This window comes from Pyrus communis, chromosome 16 (genome assembly GCF_041283825.1).
Source record: "Pyrus communis isolate YQ-2024b chromosome 16, ASM4128382v1, whole genome shotgun sequence".
Classification (NCBI taxonomy): domain Eukaryota; kingdom Viridiplantae; phylum Streptophyta; class Magnoliopsida; order Rosales; family Rosaceae; genus Pyrus; species Pyrus communis.
The window spans coordinates 11,797,096-11,815,399 of NC_142580.1; the positions used below are offsets into that span (position 1 = coordinate 11,797,096).

The 18,304-nt window shown below is 35.4% G+C and overlaps 1 protein-coding gene and 1 non-coding gene across 3 annotated transcripts; one reads left to right on the plus strand and one right to left on the minus strand.

Moving 5' to 3' along the window:
* On the minus strand, positions 1 to 4,560 carry LOC137731793 (protein phosphatase 2C 70). 2 transcript variants are annotated; one of them, XM_068471011.2, is made up of 13 exons: positions 4,364 to 4,560; positions 3,190 to 3,379; positions 2,905 to 3,078; positions 2,622 to 2,797; positions 2,368 to 2,526; positions 1,534 to 1,677; positions 1,380 to 1,441; positions 1,162 to 1,297; positions 887 to 981; positions 683 to 798; positions 475 to 604; positions 301 to 355; positions 1 to 190 (listed from the first exon to the last, which is right to left on the minus strand). In XM_068471011.2, exons 1-13 carry the CDS (start codon positions 4,493 to 4,495, stop codon positions 35 to 37), a joined length of 1,725 nt encoding a protein of 574 aa, XP_068327112.2. In that variant the 5' UTR covers positions 4,496 to 4,560; the 3' UTR covers positions 1 to 34. The 2 variants fall into 2 exon arrangements, with proteins under 2 accessions (XP_068327112.2, XP_088544297.1); XM_088688171.1 differs by having other exon boundaries at positions 475 to 798.
* Positions 4,561 to 13,157: 8,597 nt separating this feature from the next.
* On the plus strand, positions 13,158 to 16,859 carry LOC137732079 (uncharacterized). Its single transcript, XR_015958019.1, has 11 exons — positions 13,158 to 13,466; positions 13,573 to 13,620; positions 14,020 to 14,184; positions 14,263 to 14,329; positions 14,576 to 14,634; positions 14,734 to 14,812; positions 14,940 to 15,058; positions 15,198 to 15,277; positions 16,002 to 16,071; positions 16,353 to 16,430; positions 16,529 to 16,859. It is a non-coding gene; the product is annotated as an uncharacterized LOC137732079 (transcript).
* Positions 16,860 to 18,304: the final 1,445 nt, after the last annotated feature.

The following is an 18,304-nucleotide window of genomic DNA, read 5'->3' on the forward strand; positions in this document are numbered from 1 at the left end:
TTCTGTGTTGAAACTATAACTTATATAACTCATATCAAGATTCAGATTTACATGCGATCCTAGAAGTATCAAAATCTAAGAAAATTATAGAAGTATTATCCTTTGTTCGCACAGTTCTAGCCTCACTCAACAAAATATTAGCATTCTTCTCCGCCAAATTCTCCCCGTCCATCGAGTATCTCTCTTTCGTCTGTACAACACCAAGTTCAAAAACCCAGAAAACAAAAGACATTAAGCGAGTAAAGAATAAAATATTGATACTTCTCACAGAAAAATTAGTAAAAGAAAAAAAATATATACCTGAAGGACTAGCTGAGTCGCCTTCTTCGGACTAATTACATCCCATAAGCCATCACTGCAATTCCAAATCCAGAGTTAATTTCCATCATCCATAAGCATTGTATTTTTCTCTTGTGCGGTATTGAATTTCAGAATGTAAGCTTTAAACAAAGTCAAATCGAAAGGCGCCCTAACCTGGCCATTATCGCAAAGGCATTGCTCGCTTGATTGATATGCACCACTGGGCTAATGTATGGTTCTGAACTGAAGCGGGAATCCTGCTGTTTAAGAAATTTGTCTCCAAGCATCCGAGCAAGGTTCAAACCTGAACATGTGAAGAAAAGCGTGGGCATTCCCCAACAACTAATCATGTAATTCACAAACAAAATGAAGTAATCATTACCACATAGTCGTGTTTCACCCTCTTTCAAAGGCACTCCCGTTTCCTGGATTCGGAGTCTTTCACCAGAACTACTAATTCTATGATCTTCGGTCATCTTAATCAGCTTCCCATCAACACTGCCACAATTAAATCATACTCAGTTTATAACAGGGAATCACAGGTTTACTTTTATCCTAATGGAAAGACAAATAGACAAACACATACTTCATAACACAAGCTGAATCTCCAAGATTTGCACATTGTACAAAGAAACTGTCACTACCATCAGTCCAAACTAGAAGCAGAGTCGCAGTACAGCCCTGCAAAATATGGTCCCTTATATTTATGCAAACCGCAAACTTTAACTACTAGTAACAGAAACATCTGAAATGTATGAGAAAGGAATCAATTTTAGATGTGTGCGAGTCAACTGCTTTAGTTTCTAATAACACAAAAAGTGCAAACTAATGGACCAAGGTGAATCAAGTGAACTGGGAAACCTCGTAATGGTGATTCATGCATGTTTCTGTCTGTAAAAATGACTCCCTGAGAACATCTGAAGCATCACATACTGACAAGACCCTCTCCCTTTTTAGCGAATCCGATAAAATGTTGGCAATGATCTGAGGAAGAAGCCTGTAAAATAAAAGGACTATAAGGTAACTACCAAAGAATCCAGTACAAACATAGGACACTAAATTGTAAAAGAAATACTAACTTGCTAGCAGATATGGCGGCCTCTGCTCCACCATGTCCATCACAGATACCAAAAAGTCCGAACTGAAGGGCAAGAACTTAGGTGATATTAACTCGTTCAGAAACTTACAAAAGTATTTCAATAGAAGAAAACACAATGAGATAAGCTCTGAAACCTGATCAACCCCAGGAAGAGGCCATTGATAGTAGCACACATCTTCCATTGGAAGCTTCTTCCCTCCACGACGCAGAGCCATGGGATCTGAAGCCATGCCAACTCCAAACGGGACCTGACTCTCAGTTTCCGATGCTATATGAACCTATAGGAAATTAGCAAATGTTATGTCAGCTATACAATACAATTTGTAAACACTAGATATCCTCATTATAAAGCCAAAAACTAGGCGAATTAGGATAATAAATATAGAATAAACAACTATGATATCAAACAAAGCCTTACCCACAACAGAAAATAATATTCATATACAGACTATAGATCAGTTTTCTAAAAGGAACCTGTTTGTTATGTTCAATAAAAGAGGCGCTTGTACAGAAATGAAAAGAAATCATTAAGGGGGTCATCTAAGTAGCACAGAATTTAAGCCTCTGTATCATAGAACGTTATGATATAATGGTAGGTTTGTCCTATTATATTTACACAGGCAGGGTTAGAACAAGCGATCTTGGGTCTTGCACCTATTTTGTATACCACATGAATCCAAGTACTTGTATTCATTGAAACTTATATTTTCTGATATAAATTCTTCTCAGTTGCAGAAACAACATACAGCCTAAGTAAAATTAGATTAATGTGAGAAATTCACGGTAAATGTATCTATGTACGCAGCCAGAATGTCAGCTTTTCTCAATTATGTGTATGTTCTGCCTAATTATATTTAATTAGCATGAAGATGATCAATATTAAGAAAAAAAAAACAGTAATGTTATACTTTCTAAATGCAGATATACATTTTATTTTCTTCACTCAGATATAAGGCGCATTGTCTTACAAACACTTTTGAGGTCGTTCCGAGTGTTATTATGTCTCCACTTGCAAGCTCCATGGGGTTACCCCAATGTCTACTTCCAGAATCAGGATTATTGATTGGCTGAGAGTTCAGAAGTGTTCCATTCAGGCTGCCCATGTCTACCAGCTCCCATTTCATTTTCTGCAGCCAGTGATCAGGAATAACATAATTATTATACCACAAACACACAGATGCAATGCCAATAAGTTCAAAGAGGTAGTTGTTGTTATGCTTACATTTGAATTCCAGTTTATCAATGCATGCTTTCCTGACACCTCCGAGTCCTTCAATAATAAATCACTTGGAGGAACCCTTCCTAGGGTCATAGGAAGCCTGGAGGTACTTGTTGACTGTATGGAACAACGAAGTCCATGGGAAGGACCAGATATGACCTCCAGGTTGAGGCAGGTTCCTGCACTTCTAAAAGAAGAATATGATCACATGTTTTACACACTCAACTGTATAAAAAACCATTAGAAGAATAAACACTTCAAACATGTGAAAGCAATAAGAAATTACTTTGATTCAAGGTATCCTTGGGCAGAACCTCTTGAAATCTCTCTTGTTCTGAACTCTGGCTACCGTTCTTCTGCTCTTCCACTAACTGCTGGATTGCAAATGGACGCTTCAGTGTCTGACCAACCAAAATATCCTCTGGAGCATCAGAAATCACATCCAGGACCAAGCTATCACCTGAAACCAGTGAAGCATAAATGTCTGGTTTTGCTAAGGAGTGAAATTGCACTTAAATGCAACTAGTAAAAGAATTATTTAAATGTGGAATAACTTGATAAACTTAATTACCTTGAGCCAAAATGGGAGCTGCAGTGGGAAGCCTCGGCTTATGCACAAGTCCTTGTGGTCGGGGTGAGCGAAAATTCCCTTCACTTGGAAAGCATGCTCCCTCTAGATCGTAACCTCTTGGAAAATCAATGCCCTGGTTCCGGACAAGATCCGCATCATCCGAAACAAGGGGTCTCTCAAGCTCACCGACCTAAACGAAGAATTACAAGGTGTGAAAAAGCTTATGAACCATAGGGTAAACCAAATGATAAATCATATACCCAAGAAGCACTTGGTATTCAGGTATTCATTGAGAATACTAATAGAGACACGAGACAACAAATCATCTAGTGGGATGGCTTGGGTTTTCGAAGGGTCACGTAGCATCTGCCCTTTTCACCCTTTGATAGAGTGTGTAGTTTTGTTACTTTCTAGTCTCTTGTATAAAGCTCGTGCGCTAGAGCACCACACCTTGGCACTCGTTCAATTACTCTTTTTGCAATGTAGGCTTCTGATTTCATTACTTTATTGAAGGTGACAAACGCAAAGCAGAAGACTAAACAATAGAAAACATATAATCATAGAATTTTCAACAATAGAAACCATCAACCACTTGAATATGAAATGAAGTAAACAGCTCAATAGAGTCGCATACATAACATCAGCAAAAAGACAAAACAACAACTAAGTTCTAACATTAACACACAAAAGCTCAAATTCCCGGCTTCAAAGTCTTCAACTTTACCAAGATACGTAATATCAAACCCTAACAAAACTAGAGGGCACCAATAGAAGCACGAAACAAATTCAATTTTACGCATCAAATCATTGATCACGCTCAAATCACCACAAATGCTACTCACACATTCCGAGCTAAATTGATCAAAGTGGCACAAACCTACAAATCTTAGGCTCTAAGCTTTAACTCAAAATCCGAAACAAATAAGAAATTCCCATTAAAACGGAGGAAAAAAAAAACCCGAAAACCAGTGATAAAACAAGGTCAAATCCGTTGCGTCAAAAAATTCAAATTTTCCTTCCTTTTTTCCTACGTTTTCTCAGCAGCCAAACAGAACATTACACTAATGGCGCGCTCTCGAACGGAAAGGAGGATCGAAACCGAACCTCTGAGAATTTCTGAATTGAAAAAAATTGGGGGAAAAAGTGGAAAGAAAAGAGGGGAGGAGGAGAATACCTTGATAGTGCGAGAACGAGAGGAGGAGGAGAAGAAGCGCCATGGTTTGCAGGCGAGGAAGATGAGGAGGAGGATCAGAAGAAGCATAAGGAGAAGAAGACCGACAATGCTCACTAGCATCGTCATCGTCATCGCTCTCTCTCCTCTCCACCAGATAGAGATTGCCTTTGAGTTTGCGAGAAGCTCGCTTTGAAATGGTCGCACATTTTTTCCTTCTTCTTTTTTACTTTTTCACCTTCTTTTTATTATTTACTTTTTTACATAAAACCCGTTGAGCAAGTTGTCTCTTATCATACAAAATGAGTTGAGTTATTACATGAGAATATGAATTCAAACTCTGTTGGTGACTAGTTTAATAATTAATAGAATAAAATTTATCGTTTGACAAAACAAAACAAAAAATATAAAACCCATTGAATAAAAATCGTTTATTCGGATTCCATCATCATCGATGCCCCTTCTCACCAAAAGTAAAATTTAACTGTTTACCACATGCAACTGCTATACTATAAAAGGTTCGATGTTTTAACATTAAGTATATTTCTTTTACAAGCAATAATGTGATGGTTATGACTCGAACTTGAAAGATAGTGGATTGAAGATTTTATTGAAAATGTTGGAAAATAATTTCAAATGTGAAAATAAATACTCTAAAATACAAAGGAATTTATATAATTTTTTGTGTTCACCGTAACAAATTTTTTATTAAAAAATTATGTTTTGATTTCACTAAATGAAATAATCATAAGATAAACAATAACTAAGCTTAAACTAATGATCATCGGACTAAAAGATCACTAAATTAACATTATAGTTCACACTCCTACTTCAAATGTCGAGGCGTTGCTTTGAATTGAAAAAAACCATTGTAAGAATTATATAATGATAAAAAAAAAAGCTCAAATAACAAAATAAAAATTTGAAAACTAACTGCAGAAACCGGTCCAATCCGAAAATAAATAAACAAATAAATATTGGTTAAAATAAAGAATGCATTTAATTTTGTCACACAGAAAGGGATGTGAGTGGGAAGGGCCGGTGGGGGATATTCTAAACTTTGTCTAAAGCTCCACATCACTTTTGTGTATAACCGGCACAATTGTCAGTTTAACAGGCCTCTCCTTATTTTGGATGGGGAACTTATATATAGAATGGTTTACCGTTCAAGAACATATTGTCATGTTATAATAATATATTAGTAGATCGAGATGTTATGTAGCGGTTAACTCATTTTTGTAATTTGTTCTCCTTATTTTAAGAAATTTTTCAAAACGTTTGATATTCAATTGAGAACTCAACTTGTCATAAAATAAATTGAGGTACACAAAAAATATATATCATTTCCTCCATTTATATTATGGCATGTGGAATACCGCTTGAATACCGATACTGAGAAAAAATCGGTCCCTTATTTCACACCCACCTCTTGGCTGCTTTGGACCAATTTGGCTTCAACTTTTTCAACCTAACCATAAGATAATCTTTGATATAATGTAAGGCAAGTTAAAAGAATGTTATCACGCTGATATTTTGTTTGTGTTTCGAAATTAGATATGTAAGAGATACCAAGGCCAAAGAAGAATCCTATATTGTAACTTCATGTTTGGAAACTAACGACACAACGATCTTACAAAATAAAGGTCATTTTGGTTTAGAGAACGTTTGGAAATGAAATTTTTCATGCACTTATTAGACATGCTTATTATCTCGCCTCATTTCACGTAAACCTTATCATATAACAATGCTAGAACCCATCACGAGGTAGTTCAATAGCAGAGGACGAATTTCATGTTCATATTTCATACGGCATATCTTGGGTTTCATTTTTAGCGTTAATCAATCACTCAATGGTAGTTAAAGAGAGACTAAAATGCCTCTGTGACCTGGCCCCCAAAAGAATAGACTACCGTGGTGAAGACTTACAGAGGCATTTCAGAGATATTTTAGAAGAAAGAACATTATATATCACACAAATGCCTCATGAATTAACTTTCAAATGCATGCAATGGCATTATTTGCCATGAATTCCAAATTATGTATGCATGCACTCCTAGATCTCGTTATTAAGAAATTAAAAGGAAAATTAACATATAATAAGTATGATTAGTAATGTTCAGAAATAGTATTTATATATAGTTCACAAAATGTATGTAAATTGTTTAGTACCGAATGGGGAGGATATGTAGAGAAAGATGCAGCAGCTTTAGACATTTCCTTGTTGAGGATGCGCATAGAAACACAACGTTTCTTCTTCCAAACTCGATAAGCAACAAGTGTAGAATACTAAGATGAATGTTTAATGTGGAGAGAAATGCAAAACTGGTTTTAATTTATATTTAAAAAAAATTAAATGGTTTTGATTATAAAAAGAAAATTAAATATATGGAAAGTGTACCTAAGGTGTAATATGGCCTTTATATAGAAGCCATATCGCCAATAATTATTTACATTCTAATATTTTAGATTTGATTTTAAGTTTTGCATCCACTAATATTTGGTAAATATATTAGTTTTTATAAAAAAAATAAATAAATTAGTTAATTTATTTAAGATGAATTTAATATAATTAGAGTATTTAACCTATATCAAATAGATACAAGTACACGGTCGAAAGTCTTATATATTGTTATATAACGCTTCCAACGCTTACGATTTTCGATGTGGGATTCAACATTCTTTGTTAAGTTAACAAGAAAAATATAACCGTAAATAAACGCTCACTACCACTAACGTGCAATCCCATAGTCAAATGTGTGTTTGTTGTTGGAGGATATGAAAGCGAGTCTGCAGTTAAAGATCTCTCGCCTGACAATTTGGTCATCCCATCTCCGTGTACATTCTTCATTTCAAGATCAGACATTTTTTCTTCTGTTATCTCATCGAATTAGAATTTTATATGAATTTTGAAGGAAACAAAATGTCAATAAGACTTCCACCCACCCACCCCACTTCGCTCCGCCGTCGGCAAACCGTCAATAAAACTTACACCCACCCAATCCACCATTGGCACTCCGATATCTCCTTAGTCCTCACCCAGCCAAGCCCCTTTCTTTCTTCATCTAAACTTCCACACTAGGTTCATATAAGAGGTTTTGATTCAACTCACTGCTTATCACCACCTTTCAAATTTTAAATGTGCAGGGAGACATCAAAACCAAGTTTGAAATGTGCAGCAAGGCACGATGTTTTAATTGGAATCTCTTAATTGGTTTATAAAATTAAACTGTAAATTACATAAAGAAAGAAAAATTAAGAAACGAAAAGAAAAAAATGGGTTAGTTTGGTAGTGGTGGTGGAACCACTTTGGTTGAAGGTGGAGACTGTGTTGCAATCTTGCATAAAGATGGTGAAGGGTGATGAAGATGAAAACAATGGGCCCAAAATGGATAGTTTTGCAGTTTTTCTTATTATTATTTTACTTTTCTTAAAATGGCTCCGCATTGCAATTAAATGCTTTAAGTTGCGAAACAGGTGTCCATCAATTGGTGAACTCTCTTTAGCGGCAAGTCTTGCTAGCAATTCTCCTCTTTACATTTGCAATGATGAAAACAAAATATTTATATTTACAAGTTATACTGATTCTACAAAAATAGTTGAAGACAGTTAAACTAATTTTGCAAAAATAATAGAAGACGGGTTAAACTGATTATGCACAAAATGCAAAAATGGTTGAAGGCGAGTTTAACTAATTCTACAAAAATAGTCGAAGATGGGTTGAACTGATTATGCAAAAACGGTCGAGGGGTTGAACTGATGTTGCAAAAATGATTGAGGACGGGTTGAACTGATTCTACAAAAATAGTCGAAGACGGGTTAAACTAATTCTGCAAAAAAGGTCGAGGGGTTGAACTGATTTTGCAAAAATGATCGAAGACGGGTTCAATTGATTCTGCAAAAATGATCGAAGACAGGTTAAACGTTGAAGATGGGTTGAATTGATTCTGCAAAAATATTTGAGGACATGTTGAATTGATTATGGAAAAATGGTTAAGGATGGGTTGAACTGATTCTGTAAGAGTGGTCGAAGACGGGTTGAACTGATTCTGCAAGAATGGTCGAAGACGGGTTGAACTTGACACTCCCTGATCCTAACATTCCCCGAACACCAAGATGGACATGTGTTGCCCGACACCTGAGGGTGACGAAGACCATTTATTGAATGCAAATGATGAGAACCATGAGTATATATGAGCCATTTATTGAATGCAAATGATGAGAGCCATGAGTATATATGAGACTTATAAATTTAAATATAATGAATATGCATTTAAGGAACGTGTTCAGAGTACACATCTAATTTAGAACACTAAAAGAATTAATATAAAAATTCAATGAACAAGGAATGAGTCCTACAACGAGAGGACTTGAAGATACCAATGCGGAAGTGTCTTGATGCCAATATTGTACGCCTCGATTCTAAGTCCTGAAGGGGCGCAAAATAAACATGAGTGGACCAAGTTGATATATATATAATAAAACAGTTATCAATATACTAACCCCCAAAGTTTTATGAAAACATCAATAGCATAATATGTAATAGGTTTTCCGAAAACCCTAGCATGCCATAAAACCTTTCATAAAACATATTTCGTATCTAGTGTACTAACTAGTGGTATCATAATCGACCCGAAGGCTAATATAATAATCTTCATTCAACCCGAAGGCCCCTACATCACCGACCCAAAGGCCAATATAATATCAGTGCTCAGAGGCAGAACAGTGACCACTAGATATACACAAAACATTTGAATATAGTCTTTCCAAACATAGGTACATATATATCTCAAAAACATTTTCATAGTATAAAGTCATCCATCATCTATACTATAAAGAAATGTGTAAAAATATGTTCTAAATAGTATATCGTCATCCATTAGATACCCTACAAGAACATGGGTTCAATAGAAATATGGTATTCCAAAATAAGCTCAATATAACATGATAACCAATTTCTCATAAAATGTTCACAAAATGTATTAAGTAAATCATGATTTTTCATGTATGCATTTCTACTATTAAAACATGCATTTTAGAAGGGGTCCACTCACAGATACTTCGCCGCCAAAGAGCCACGCAAACTAGCGAAGGCGGAGATGCCACAATACATGCACCTAAGCACATAAAGGATCCAATTAACAAAACTATATTAAAATGATTGAATTAGGGAAAACGGACGTAAAAAATGGATTCAGGAAGTCGAATTACCCTAAGAAGGGTCTTGGGTAAATTTTGAAAAAGTCAACAAAAAGTCAACACTGAAATATTCCGAGGAATATTCTTACATATATCAACTTGGTTCACTCATGTTTGTTTTGCACCCCCTCACGACTTAGAATCAAGGTGTACAATCTTGACATCAAGACACTTCCGCATCGGCATCTTCGAGTCCTCTCGGTGTAGGACTCATTCCTTGTTCATTCAATTTTTATATTAATTCTTTTAGTGTTTTAGATTAGATGTGTGCTCAGAACACGTTCCTTAAATGCATATTCATTATATTTAAATTTATAAGCCTCATATATATATATATATATATTCATAGTTCTTAGCATTTGCATTCAATAAATGGTTTTCGTCACCCTTGGGTGTTGGCCAGTACGTGCCTATTCCGGTGTTCGGGGAATATCAGGATTGGGCCATGTCAGAACTGATTCTGCAAAAAATGGTCGAGGATTGATTGAACTGATTTTGCAAAAATGGTAGATGACGAGTTGAGTTGATTCTAATAATAAAAGGATATAAATTGAATCCACATATAGTTTCAAAACTGATTATGTAGAAATAGTCGAGGATAAGTTGAGCTTTTGGCACATATTAATTTTGTTAGAGTTGTGAGGGTTAGATTTTATTATCGGGAGATGATCTGGTCCGGATCTCTCCCATCAAAGGCCTAGGATCAAGTGATCTGGGCAGTTGAAATTTGATCCCACGACTACAAACATGGGTGAATGTAATACCCTGAAAATTTAAATATATGAAATAGAATATTAATAATTATGAATATGTGGAGAAAATCGAAAATAAATCGATTTATGGTTATGAAAATTTAATTGAGGAATTTAAAATTTTTGTTACCGAAATTATTAGAATTTATGTAATTGTATTATTGAGATTTTATATTATTTTTCGAGAATTTATATTAATTTATTTAAATCTAGTTTTAAATTAAATTAGTTACGAAGTTTGAAGTTTGGAAATTAATTATCTAAAATCTGTAGACCTTTTGAGGTCACAATTTGTATTTTTGAATAGAGCTCGATCTCACGAATGCGTAGGCACAAACCGTTTGTGAAATAGAGTTATAATGAAGAAGTTATTAACATCTAAAGTCAAGGATATTTTGGTAATTTTAACCTTCTTTAGAAGGCTCCATATTTTCTGGAGCCATGTGATATGCCACGTGTGTGGCTGGGATGAAAGGAAAAGAAAAGAAAAGTGAGAGATGGACTGCTGAATGAGAAGGAGAGAAGAGAAAGGAGAGAAAGGAGGAAGGAGACCGGCCAATCAGAAAGAGAGGAAATGAGGGGAAAGGGAGAAGAGAAAAAGGAAACCGAACCCCTCTTCGACCCGCCAACCCAACCCAGACATATCTCCCAATTTCGGCCACCGTTGACGACGGGACCGGTGCCAAAATGATCCTTACCTCGAACCCAGTCGTTCCCTCTACCAATTTCACCCAAAAATATAGGGAAATTGACCTTGAATTTGCGAGAAACCGCATGGTGGGTGCGGGGGTTCTTGCCATCGATCCTCCCATTTCTGAAACAAATTCCTTCAATGATCACCACCTATAACATCCTCTTGAGCCCAAGAACAAAGCCCAAACAAGTTTGGGGGCGGCGGAGCTGTTTTGGAGTCGAATCAAGAACACCTAAATCAAGGGTTTCCGGAGGTTCGAGGGCGATTTGAGGTGTTTCCCGGCCGAATTGGACTTTGGCCCATGTATGAAAGTTGTTCCTCTCATTGAACTCTACTTACCTGTAAAATTTGGTAATTTTTAGAGTTAGTCGGAAAATTGGGTTTCTGTTCACTGGAAACCGCCACCCACGACGGCGCGTGGGCAATGGACCGATGCTGCAATTTAATTACAAATTTTGATATTTTAAATATGATTTTGGTACCCATTGGATGTGTTTCAATCATTATAACTAATGTAGGATATTTCGTTTATTTGGAATATAATCGAAAATAAATTAAGATTGAATGGTGAACTACGAAATGCTTGATCTCGTTCATTGGTATGTAGGCAGTCTAACAGGGGTTAGATGCAACCTTAGATAATCGAGACAAATCTTTGGTTGAAAAATTGAACTAAGAAAAGGAATTTGGTGAATAATGTGAGATTTAACCTTATATTTTGGTAAATAAATGTTGATCATAAATTTTGTGAGGGAAAAATAAATTAAGGTAGATAACTAAACAAGAGTTTAGTTTGGGCCTATCACCGATATTATTTTCCGAAATAAATATTTCAGGGCGAGGCGTTACAGGAGGCATCTCTAAAAGTTATAATAATTGTAACCGTTTGATCAAATTTCAACGGTCCGAATCACTTGATCATGGACCTTTGATGAGAGAGATCCAGACCGGATCCTCTTCCTTTATTAACAACCATAAAGCCTTGGGGGTATGACTGATATTTTAAAATATTGTTTAAATGTTGTTGGGCTGGGCTTTAATAGTTTTTTTGTTTTTATCTCTCAGTGACATGTTTAAAAACTAGGGGAGTTTCTTGAAATATAGTCAAAAATTTTGTTTCTCTATATAAAGCTCCCTTAGGAGTTTTGTTATGTTTTCCTTTTCTATTATTTTGTATATCTCGTGATGTTAATCAGGTCGCTTGTCTTTTTAAAAAATGTTATTCTAGTTTTTTATATCCAAGTTTGGGGATGAATAGTTTTGTGTTGTCCTATGTACTATCTATGCCGATTAATAAAGTGGATAATTAAAAGCTAAAGAAAAAAAAAGAACTTTAACGAAAAGTTTCCGGTATTGTTCACTTTAACGAAAAGCCACATTTTTATACTAAAGAAATCAATCATAGTATTATTCACTTTACCCTTTATTTTGTTATTTTCGTTAAAATTCAAAGTTTTCAAGCCATTTTTATTAGTTTTTCTAAGAAAAAATGGTTTTTTTTTTCTATGAAAACAAAATAATTATTAAGCGGACATTAGCATTGTGTTTGGATAAAAAAAATTTAAGATTATTAAGGAATTTCAAACTGAAGGAAATGGAACTGACGAAATTTTATTTTTTAGAATTTGTGAATTTTCTTGTTTGGTTAACCTAAAATAGCACATAATTTTTTATTCTTAAACTCTCACTCATAAAAATGACACATATTTACATAAAATTTAAACTTGAGAATTGGAGGTCCCAAATTTCAAGATATTTTTCCATGTTGAAATTCAAAATTTCTATATTTATGAATCTAAATAAGGGAAGTAATGCATTTCAATTTATAAATTCTAATTTTTTGATCAAAATTTCAAATTTATTTTTCGCGTCTAAACATACATACTGTAAGTTATTGGCGAGTGCGGTATTTCAAAAAGAAATGTGGGGTACCAGTTAGAATTTCCCATTTACAAGCTCCAAACTCTATTTTTCAAGGATAATGCTTGAGAGATTAAATTTGCAAATTTTATGATGCGTCATCAATAAAAATAAGCACGTTTATTAAACTTATAGTAATAATTCAGTCATCAACTTCTATGTCATTTAATTTATAAAATTTTATATATAAATTTAATTTTTCTAACACTATTCTTTATTTTTCGAGTGTATTTGCTTTGGACCAAACACCCTGAACTATCTGTCAAAAAAAAAAAAACCCTGAACTCTCAAAAAACCCCCTGGAAAGGCGCGGTAAGGACCCAAACGACCACGTCGAACAGAAATGGGGAAGAAGAAGAGAGCCGAATCAGAAGCAGAAGCACAACCAGAAGATAACAAAGTCGACATTGCCAGTGGAGATTCTCATAGGAAAGAGAAGAAGAAGAAGCACAAAGTCGACGGGGCCGCCGTGATACCCACCGTGAGCGTCGCCGTCCCCGGTTCAATCATCGAGAACACTCAATCCCTCGAACTCGCCACCAGAGTATATTTTCTCTCCGTCCAAACGGATATTTGCTTTCTGTTTATCGTTTCACTTCCTCTTCAATTTGCTAATTAATTAATTTTATTTATTGCCAAATATTTCTCAGTTGGCCAGTCAGATTGCTCGTGCTGCGACGATTTTCCGAATCGACGAGGTTTTAATCTTTAAACTTGTTTATTTGAACTATGATTACCAAAATTAGAGGTTTAGGCTCTGTTTGGATTGCTTCGATAAGGGCTAAAAGCGCTTCTTGACAGCCATAAGTGCTTCTGTCTGCGTTTGGCAGAAAAGTTTAGACGTGCTTATGGCTCAGAGAACGATTTCTGGAGAAGTACCTACGAAAATGCTTCTTCAGGAAGCACTTCCAAGCTGGAAAAGCACTTGGATTGTAAACAAAAATTTTATCTTGTTTATAAATGAAAGCACTTTTAGCAAAAGCGCTCGCGCCATTAGTGGTTTCTATAGAAGCAATCCCAAAAGGCCCCTTAGTTATATCAGTTGATGTTTAAATGAGCATATTAGTCTATTTTGTTGTTGATTATTGTGTAAACAGGTGGTGATATTTGACAATAAGAGTGAGTCTGGCTCATTGCCAGAAGCTGATTCGGATGAGAATGAAAGTGGTGCTGCTTTTCTTGTACGAATCTTGAGGTACCTTGAGACACCTCAGTATTTGAGAAAAGCTCTGTTTCCGAAACACAACAGCTTAAGATATGTGGTGAGTTCTTCGATTATGCGTCATATGTTGTTTTTGTTTATTATCAGCTTGTATTCTCGACTTACATTGGTTTGATAGGGTATGTTGCCCCCGCTTGATGCTCCGCACCATCTGCGAAAACATGAATGGGGTCCGTTTCGGGAAGGTTAGATATTGAAATAATGCTTCTTCTAAAATACAAAAACTTGTCTGATAAAAACTTGTCTGATACTTGCTTAAAAGATGACAATGTTCAAGATATTGAACAAGAACCAACATGATAAATGAAATGGTCCAGACTTCGGACTTACATGGGATGATGGGATTGTACCACTTAGTTTTGTTTGGTTGTTTGTTCTTTCTGTTTAGACCTATGACCAAATAACTTTGAGAGCTTGCGTTAAATGTATAGGTGTCACACTGAAAGAAAGACCTCCCAACGGAACATTAGTTGATGTGGGCTTGAGTAAGGTACTCTCTCACATTCTAGTTGTACTGCAACTTGATAGTTTCTTCCTCGCTTTTCCCTCCCGACTTAACCATTAGTTAATTTAATGGTGGAATATGCAGAATGTCATTGTTGATCAAGTACTTGATCCTGGAACCAGAGTTACTGTGGCTATGGGGGCCAGTTGGAACTTGGATGCTGGTAATGATTTTGTCCTGAATTTTTTTTTTTGGCCTTTCCTATTCTCTCTCTTGACCATTAGTGGAGGCTTTTGCTGTTGACTATGAATCTTATGTGGGTATTGGCCTTTTCTATTGCATTGATCTAGATATCTCACGGCAGGTTGTCTCATCCTCAAAGCCTAGGGAAGAAGCAGGAACTTATTGGGGGTACAAAGTGCGCTATGCTTCCAATATTACTTCAGTAATGAATGAATGCCCATACAAGGTATTCATGCATTGACTCTCTCTCTCTCTCTCTCTCTCTCTCTCTCTCTCTCTCACAGCCCCCTTCCCTTAAATACATGGTTTCTTATTAACCATTCAGATATGGCGTTTCTTTACCAACTTCTGTTATTCAATCACAGGGAGGCTATGATCATTCAATTGGTACATCAGAGCACGGTCAGATTATTAATTCCTATGATCTCACTATACCTACCTTCAGGTACTTTTCTCTGAATGTACTAACCATTAATAACATTTTTTTTCCTTAGATGCTCTGCATTTCGCATTATCTGGGTAGCTGGTCTTTAGCCACTGAAGGCAATTGTTGTTCTCTGTATGCTGTAATTTGATAGATGCCTACTGTAGTTTGTATTCATTGATTAGATTGCTTAGTTATTGGGCAGGCTCTTGTTGTACCTGGGATGGAATTTCAGTCTCTTTCAATCTGTTAACCTCTTTCTAGATGCACATTCTTTTAGGGATATGGAGAAAAATAACATGATACTGCTTCCATTTCTTTTCAATAGGTATTTCAATTGTTACCTTACGTGGGTTCTTTAGTTTTCTGGTTAAGTAAGTTCGCCTGGCGGGTCTTCTCAGAGATTGGCTTTGGGGCAACCGTTTCATCTCTATTACAATATTCTATCTGTAAAGTTGCATTAAAGTTATTACACAGAAAATGAAAATTGTACAAGCGTTTTTTCAGTCAATATTTTTTTATTCGAATAGATGACTGTATTCAGTTGTGTTAAAGCATCATGGGTATTTGAATTTTTTTTTATAATCAGTTTTTTAGCAACATATCAGAATTCCTTTGATTTTTATTTTTAGACACTTTATATCTTCGTAGTATTACTTCTTGCAACTATATTACAAAATTTTTTTAGCATGAGGCAAATGTGAAATTAGATACTTGTTAATTGACTGAATGAATATTTTGGTAGGCATCTATTGATTGCTTTTGGTGGACTTGCTGGGTTGGAAGAGAGCGTTGAAGAGGATGCTAACTTAAAGGTACGGTTCTTAGGGCTTTAGTGTGATACTGTGAATTGATCAGGGCCTTGGTTTTACAACTTAAAGTAGATATTGAGTAGTAAAAAACAAACTACTTCGTACATCTGAGCAATCTAAAAGATTTGTTAGGACAGAAAACAGCCCCTTATGGACTTGTGAACATCTTTATGATCTTGGAAACGCTTGCATGAGGCAAAACATCTAGTGGCTAGCTTAACTGAAAGTAAAAATATAGAAAGGAAACAGTGATTGAATTCTGTTTTTATTGGATCTTTTTGCAGGCAAAGAATGTGCGAGAGATATTTGATTTGTATTTGAACACATGCCCGCATCAAGGGAGTCGAACAATTCGAACAGAGGTACTTATGACGAACTCTTTGCTCTTCTGCTTATGGATGAAAAGTTCTTACTGAAAATACTGTGATACCATTTCGAATATTTGCTTCTTCATGAGCAGGAAGCCATTCTCATATCACTTCAGTATTTCCAAGAACCAATCAGCCGAGCATTGAAGAGAACTCGTTGAAGGACATTAAGAATTCCCACAGTTGTCAGGATCACAGGGAACCTGAAATCAATTCACGATTCTTCCTCATCGTAACTTGGCTTCTAACGTCATGAAAGGCGGGAATGGCAATTTTGTGGCAGAAGATTATCCTCTTCTTTTTTGTTCATTTGTTTTTTCGCAACTAGTCCACAAGCTCAGCCTTGAACTGCGCGATTAAGCGTACAATTTGTGATCCAAATTAAGCTGATAGGTTGGAAGGAAAGTATGGTCAGAAGCTTCAGTGATGTTGTAGTCCGGGTTAGTATTGAAGAGCTTTTGTATTGGCGCTTCGAGTAGGTGGATCGAGCGCAGCTAGTGAATTTCGGAGCATGAGCTCATTCTTTTCTTGTTGTAAACGTGTGAGACATTTTTTTTTGGGTGCTGAAATGGTTACATCATCTTACAATTTGTTCATCATTTTATTGATGAAATCACTGCCCTTAAGAATATTTATGAGAAGTTTTAGTTAACTTTGATGTATTGTCGCCATCTTATTGGAATCTAAGAAAGCCAATAACCAGCACATGATGTTTTACTGCAGTGGGCGGAAAATAATTATGTCTATGTATTTTGTGTAGGTTCGGTCTCCTCCCCCTATACAACTAATAATTTAATACGCTTATGCTACCGTTTGTTAAAAAAAGAAAGCCAATAACCAAATATGGATTTCAAGTATTGTTAATAATACGATATTTTGAAAATAAAATTACTCTAATTTATAAAGTGGGGGGATTCAAAATTTTTATTTTTTATCTTTTATTTTTGTCAATGGGGGATTCGAACTTGGGTGTGAAAAATGGGACGGTGTGTTTGTCATAACCAAACCCAACTCACATCTACCAAAATGGGATAGGTGATTTGGCTTATTAGTTTTGGATGTGAAAATGCAAAATATTAATATTTATTGTAGAATAAAAACCGAAAACTAAATAGATCAATTTGATTGGTTACAATTTCAAAAATGGTGGTGCTATCCACACATCACTTTTTACCTTCTACACACGTTGTTAATTTACGTTCTTTGATCATTTTTAATTCATTCGATTCGACGATAGAAATTTAGAAGGATATGTGAAAAGTAAAAGAGTGTATAGTCACACTTAGAAAAATAATCATTACCAAGATAGTCAGTTCGGGTAACGGTAAAGTGCATATCGAACTGCAAATAAAATTGGCTAAGCTCAAATAGGTCGATTTTGCCACTTTACATGTCTATCACATGATAAAAAGGTCAAATCCCATTTCATGATTTAAACGTCTTGTCCTTAATTGAAATGTTTAGCAAACTACGCGGCTTCAATTATCAAAATTAAATCTACAAGTTCATAAGTGAAAAAAAAAAACCTTAAAATAAAAGTCAGTTGGAAACAAATGACATTGCCCAAAAAATCCTTTGGAAAAAAATAAGACCTCAAACATGGACTCTGTAATTTCTCCTCTAATAAAAAAAAATAAAAAAAGAGTAGAAAAGGGCACAGCCGGTATAACATAGGGATGGTTTTGGTGGTAACCAAAACCATCTGTACCAATTATCATACCAAATATTTGGTACGGCAAAATTTATTACCATTACCGTACCAAATTTTCTGTATACCGAATATCGGTATATCAAATAGTTTGGTTGGTATGGTATGCCAATGGTAATTGCTATTTTATTTTACACCACTTAGTTTGCCCAAAATCTAA

Excerpts from the sequence above, each read along its gene's own strand:
- LOC137731793 (XM_088688171.1), bottom strand. The coding sequence starts at position 4,495 with ATGACGATGACGATGCTAGTGAGCATTGTCGGTCTTCTTCTCCTTATG. Across the intron at positions 1,678-2,367 it reads GAACGACCTCAAAAGTGTTT|GTTCATATAGCATCGGAAAC; the intron begins GTAAGACAATGC and ends AATTTCCTATAG. Across the intron at positions 982-1,161 it reads GCATGAATCACCATTACGAG|GGCTGTACTGCGACTCTGCT; the intron begins GTTTCCCAGTTC and ends CATATTTTGCAG.